At 44.0% G+C, this 6,226-nt stretch overlaps 1 protein-coding gene across 1 annotated transcript; it reads left to right on the top strand.

Annotated features, from left to right (window-relative positions):
• The first annotated feature begins 1,381 nt into the window (after window positions 1-1,381).
• LOC123171196 (probable potassium transporter 4) lies at window positions 1,382-5,898 on the top strand. Its single transcript, XM_044588807.1, has 5 exons — window positions 1,382-1,853; window positions 1,991-2,213; window positions 2,317-2,610; window positions 2,706-2,966; window positions 3,049-5,898. The coding sequence occupies exons 1-5, from the start codon at window positions 1,698-1,700 to the stop codon at window positions 4,290-4,292; spliced, it is 2,178 nt and encodes a 725-aa protein (XP_044444742.1). The 5' UTR covers window positions 1,382-1,697; the 3' UTR covers window positions 4,293-5,898.
• The last annotated feature ends 328 nt before the right edge of the window (window positions 5,899-6,226 follow it).

Below are 6,226 nucleotides of genomic sequence, written 5' to 3'. Positions count from 1 at the left end.
GTAAAAATCTGATGTACGACATGTGTGAAACCCTTCTCCTCTTTGCTGAAGTTACAGTATGGTGCTCTGTCCTGTAATATGGACCACTTATGTTCTTCATTGTTGTAAACCAGGCTAACGGATCTTTGTTTCGAGTCCAGAATTGTTGCCACTTAAAGATTGTATTTCTCAAATTTTTATGATTTAATCTGATGAACTATATCAAAATGCACCGGAAATTGGCAATTCTGCCCACTCTGCACTCGTGAGTTGATCGGCATGAATCTGTACGTGTGGGCTTCCTGATCAAAGTATGAACTCAGAGCAAAAAGAGTTGAAAGAAGAATCATCTTTTAACTTTTCAATTGTGGGTGCTTACATTGATCTCCATCATTGTGGGCACAAGGGCGTTACCCATCTGTTTTCAGCTTTTGGTGCATTGCAAATTTGCAATGAGGCAATATGGTGTCACAGGTTTTCAATTTCCACAAATCACAGTGGACAGCCAGTTTAGGTATTGCTTGTTCTCGGAAGATATGCTACTTTTGGTGTGATAGAACCAGCGTATGAAGTTGGGTGTAGCACCTAGCAATGGCAAAGAATATATATTCGCCTGTGCAAAATAGGTCTGGAATCATATCTATATTTTTTAACATATCTTTGCCAGTGTTAGTGTGGTCACTTTATTCCACCATTAAGCAACAATATCACATCTAAGAGGAAAAATGATGCTATAGGTGTTTATATGCGACGTGCGAGTTTTTTTATCCCCATAGGAAAAAACCCTTTTTTATGTCAACAACGAATTAACGATGCTCATTGTCTTGCTCGTGTTGCACATGTGGGGTGAGCAATGATGAACTGACAAGTGTCCCAACAAATGCTTTCGCATTTATCCTCTAGGATTTTTGTGTTAGTGCTTTGCAGTCAGTTCAGTCACCTGCTTTAATACAAGGCCTGTCAGCTGTCAATCCCTTTGGCAAAATAATCAGAGACGTGTTCTTATATTTGGAGAAAATAAAAAGAAAAACAAGTCTGGATCAAAATGATCGTGCTTGAAGAAAATGATCTAGCAGGGGATAAAAAGAGGATGGGATTGCTGAAGAGTTTCAGGAACCCACCATGGGCCAATAGCTATTGCTTCTAACCATATATTCTACTGCTATGATGAAGTATAAGTCTCTCTTTTGGATTGCATAAGCTACAACATGATTGCACTATGTTTTTCTAAAGACCACTATGAGTCATACAACATGATTATGATCAATCTACCTTGATTGTTATCATTAATATATAATTTTCTTGGATGAGTTGGTGGATGCATGTTGTATCGATCCTTGATCTTCATACTCCTCATGGCCAGGTTATGTCGAGACAACCTAAGGAGGTGTGCACAGGCAGATTTGAGCCGCGAGGTAATATACTATAGATCTAATCTTCATATACATCGTGAACGACACCGAGAATGCAAGACTTCAATTCTCAGGTGCATTTTAGAAGCTCCAAAGCAGGGTTTGACATCCTCTTCATAGCAATATGCTGTAACTAAAAACTAAAATATACTCCAGCTTTTAGCTACTAGTGAAGCAGTGGGGCTTGTGGCATCTGCTGGTGGGGGCATATTTTGGCTGGGGAATTTGCAGGCCCCGCCTCTACCCCTGTTCTGTTTTTTTTCTTCCTTTTTAGGGGAGCTATGGAGGCTCGTGTTCTCTATCTCTATGTTCTATAAGTACTGCAACCTCTCAACATTGTTATCCGTGGGCCGGACTGCTTCTGAGGGCCAAGGTTCCAAGGATTCATCCAAGCTCTGCTGTCCCACACAGATTGAAATGGCAACAGTCTCAATGGACGTTGAAGTGGGAAGAGATGACAAGGTATGTGATTGTGAGACAGCAATACGATACAAGTTAATTTGTTCCCCTTTTTAGTGATTAATTTGTTCATTTAAAACAGTAATCATTAATAATTGTATGCCTTCACACCACTCGGTTTAAATCTGTCTTTCCTGCAGAAGAAGGGGTTCTACCAAGATCTGGTCCTAGCTTACAAGACTCTGGGTGTTGTCTTCGGTGGCCTCGTCACTTCACCTCTCTATGTTTATCCGTCGATGAATCTGACCAATCCCACTGAGGAAGACTACCTCGGGATATACAGCATCATGTTCTGGACCCTGACCCTGATCGGTGTCATCAAGTACATATGCATAGCTCTGAATGCTGATGATCATGGTGAAGGTGATAGAATTAACCAGAGATTCTCCCAAGCTGTCAACGGTAGATAAACCAGACCATATATTTCTTGATTTTCAACTTGATCGGAGTTATTTTTCTCATGCAGGTGGCACATTTGCCATGTATTCTCTGCTGTGCCAGCATGCCAACATTGGCATCCTCCCGTCCAAAAAGATTTACATTGAAGAAGAGGATCTGGTCTCGACTCACCCTGCTGTGACCAGAAGGCCAAGCAGGCTGAGGAGATTCATCGAGCGCAGCATTGTCGCTAGGAGGCTGCTGCTCCTCACTGCTATATTGGGCATGTGTATGCTAATTGGAGATGGCATTCTCACACCTGCTATTTCAGTCTTGTCTGCAATAGATGGACTGAGAGGCCCTTTCCCATCCGTCAGTAAACGTATGCAGTTAGTCCGTAGTAGTGGATATCTTAGTTGGGAGTTTGGGACAAGATCGTGCTTAATTGTGTGTCTGGAATTAAATTAATTTTTACAGCTGTGGTGGAGGCACTGTCTGCGGCGATCCTCATTGGGCTTTTCCTGCTACAGAAGTACGGCACGTCCAAAGTGAGTTTCATATTCTCACCGATCATGGCAGTGTGGACGTTCACCACACCGATCATCGGCATCTACAGCATCTGGCGCTATTACCCTGGCATCTTCAAGGCCTTGTCGCCACACTACATCGTTATGTTCTTCATCACCAACCAGAAAAGGGGCTGGCAGCTGCTCGGTGGGACCGTTCTCTGCATCACGGGCATGTACATTAAGCTTTTCTCTGTGTTCACAGTCCGTTGTAATGTCCTCCATTGACAGACTTACCGTTTTGATTCATGCAGGTGCCGAGGCCATGTTTGCGGATCTTGGACACTTTAGCAAGAGGTCTATCCAGATCGCGTTCCTCACCAGCATATACCCCTCCCTCGTGCTCACTTACGCTGGGCAGACGGCGTACCTGATCAACAACGTCAATGACTTCAGCGACGGGTTCTACAAGTTTGTGCCGCGTCCCGTGTACTGGCCCATGTTTGTCATTGCGACGCTGGCAGCGATCGTGGCAAGTCAATCGCTGATCTCAGCCACCTTCTCTGTCATCAAGCAGTCGGTAGCCCTCGACTACTTCCCCCGTGTCAAGGTGGTGCACACCTCCAGGAACAAGGAAGGGGAGGTATACTCGCCGGAAACCAACTATATACTCATGCTGTTCTGTGTTGGTGCCATCCTCGGCTTCGGCGATGGCAAGAACATTGGAAACGCGTTCGGGGTGGTAGTCATCATGGTCATGCTGATCACCACCATCCTGCTCTCCCTGGTGATGCTCATCATCTGGGACACACATGTGGTGCTTGTGGCTCTCTACTTCGTGCCGTTCCTGATCCTCGAGGGCACCTACGTGAGCGCAGTGTGCACCAAGATCCTCAAAGGTGGGTGGATGCCGTTTGCAGTGTCATTGTTGTTGGCACTGATCATGTTCGGCTGGTACTACGGTAGACAGAGGAAAGCCGAGTACGAGATGGCGAACAAGGTGACACTCGAGCGGCTTGGTGAGCTCCTCGCTGGTCCTGACGTGCACCGCATCCCCGGGCTCTGCTTCTTCTATAGCAACATGCAGGACTGGCTCACGCCGGTGCTCGCGCACTACATCAGGAACTTGCGGTCGTTGCACAAGGTGACCATCTTCCTCACACTCCGGTACCTCCTGGTGGCCAAGGTCGATGCCAAGGACCGTGTGGCCATCCGGCGGCTTGGACCCAATGGAGTTTATGGGTGCACGATACAGTATGGCTACGCTGACCCGCTCGACTCTGAGGAGGATGAACTCACCGGCCTGGTGGTGGGCGCCCTGCGGGACTACATCACCGAGGAGGAGGAGGAGGTGGCTCTGCTTGAGGAGGCGAGGGAGGCTGGGGTGGTGCACGTCAGGGGCAAGATGAGGTTCCACATCGGCAAAGACACGGGCTTCTTCGACCGTATTCTGCTTGGCTTCTACGAGTTCCTGCACAGCACGTGCCGGTCCGCGCTGCCAGCTCTCGGGATCCCCCTGCAGCAGCGCGTCGAGATCGGCATGCTCTACAAGGCCTGACGCTACGCTTGCACGCACTTCCATATGTATGACGCGGTGCGTGCCAATAAGTCGTTCTGGTTTTCGGTTGTTTCAGCTACCTGCAGTAGCGACACAATGGCGTTTGTAAGTAAACCTCAGTATGAAGGTTGCCATGAAATAAAGGATGTATATATGCTGCGGAAGGTAAGCTTTTGTAACCATAACTTAAGAGTGTCGGTTACTCTGGAAACTTTCAGCTCAAAATATTGCTTCCAAATTTCTTCGCCACCCCAATCATGGCATTTGTTTCTGATATACTTGAAAAATTGCTCTCTGGTATAGCATATTAATTCTTGTGGTTGTGGGTAATTTATGTTGGTCATGATGACTTCGCCACCCATTGTGGGCTGCAATGAACTGGTCTTTATCAGGATTTTTTTCAGGTTATTGGCATGGATACCAATTGGTGTCATACATAGTTCCTATTACAACATGTGGAGGGACGAAATACATTGACTATTTGGTGCATTTACTTAGAGATGGTAACAGGTGCTTCTTCTGCTTTCTTTGGATTACAACTTCTTATAGACTCTGTGATGCTTGCTTTTGTATCACTTGAGTGTTTTGCTTCTTAATTTCTTTTTGTGAGAAATGACTTGGTGGTAACTCTTTTCAGTTAAATATATCTATGTGCATCAATTATATATACAAGTGATGTAGAGGTCGGTGGTAACTTCTTGTATATATATAAAACCTTCGAACCCACACATCCAGAGAAAAATAATCAAATTTAAACGGATTAGCTTAGCCTTGACAAAAATTGTAGAAAGTTGAAACATGGATCTCAACACTCATATAGGATTGGTCAACTTGGGAGTTTCATCTTTAATTAATCCCCGAACATATATCGAAGTTCCAGGAAAAGAAAAGCTTTTTGTAGAAAAGTTAAACCTTCAGGCCATAGTTTTGAAGTTCCAACATGAAGCTTAGGTAGCTAGCCAAATTGTCCCATATGCAGGATAACAGTATTGCTATTAGCATGTTTTCTTAGTTTTTATTTTGTTAATTCTAAGTTGTTTCCATGGCTTTCAGGTAGGTTTGAGTTAATTCTTATATTTTCTGATTATTAGAGCTTTTCCGTAATTTTTTATGTTTGTTTCATCCTGGATTTCCTCTAAATTTATGTTTTTCTCCCTCTAAAATCAATTATGACACATGCCCTGTTCTATGCCATAGTTAAAGAGTAGTGCTAACAAAACTGTGTTTTATAGTGCGGAATTCTTGCTCCTACTAAGATTGGACTTCCCAGTTTCGTAAAACCTAATCGGATCAATTATATCCAAATGAATGGGAAATTGGTTTCAATTATTGGCAGGCCCTACATAATTCTTCCCACTCTGCACCTACCCTTCTTGGCCGACATGATGATGCTCAGTTGATCCTCATAAATCTGCACGTGTTGGCTTCTCAAATTATGTACTCATTGAGATCTTGAAGAGTCGAAAGAAGAATCATCTTTTAGCTTTTTGATAGTGCGGGATTACATTGAACTCCATCCTCATCCTTTGTGAGGAGAAGGTTACCTGCCTTTCTCCAGCTTTTGGAGCACTGCAAATTTGCAATGATGCAATGCAAGATGTACCATAGTTTTTCTGTATTCACAACTCACAGTAACAATGAAAATCAGACTGCATGCTGAACTTCTCTGTTGTTTATAAACAGGACTTGAGTTCAGTCTAACCAATAATGCTTTATTATATCTAGCGCTGATGATCCCAGGACCAAATCCTCATAGACTTTCCAATGTCGATCACAACTGGATGAGATCAGTCTACAACTGGATGAGGACAAAGCAATGACATTTTTATGTGTATACTGTGCTTCTGCCACATAGGCGTCATTGCTAAAAATAGACAAATCTAACTTAGAAAGAATTTCAACCGTATTCCAAATGTTTGGTCCATGATTTCTCA

Source organism: Triticum aestivum, chromosome 7D (genome assembly GCF_018294505.1).
Source record: "Triticum aestivum cultivar Chinese Spring chromosome 7D, IWGSC CS RefSeq v2.1, whole genome shotgun sequence".
NCBI classification, from domain to species: domain Eukaryota; kingdom Viridiplantae; phylum Streptophyta; class Magnoliopsida; order Poales; family Poaceae; genus Triticum; species Triticum aestivum.
Note: the sequence above shows the minus strand (reverse complement) of the source record. Positions and strands in the feature narration are given on the sequence as shown.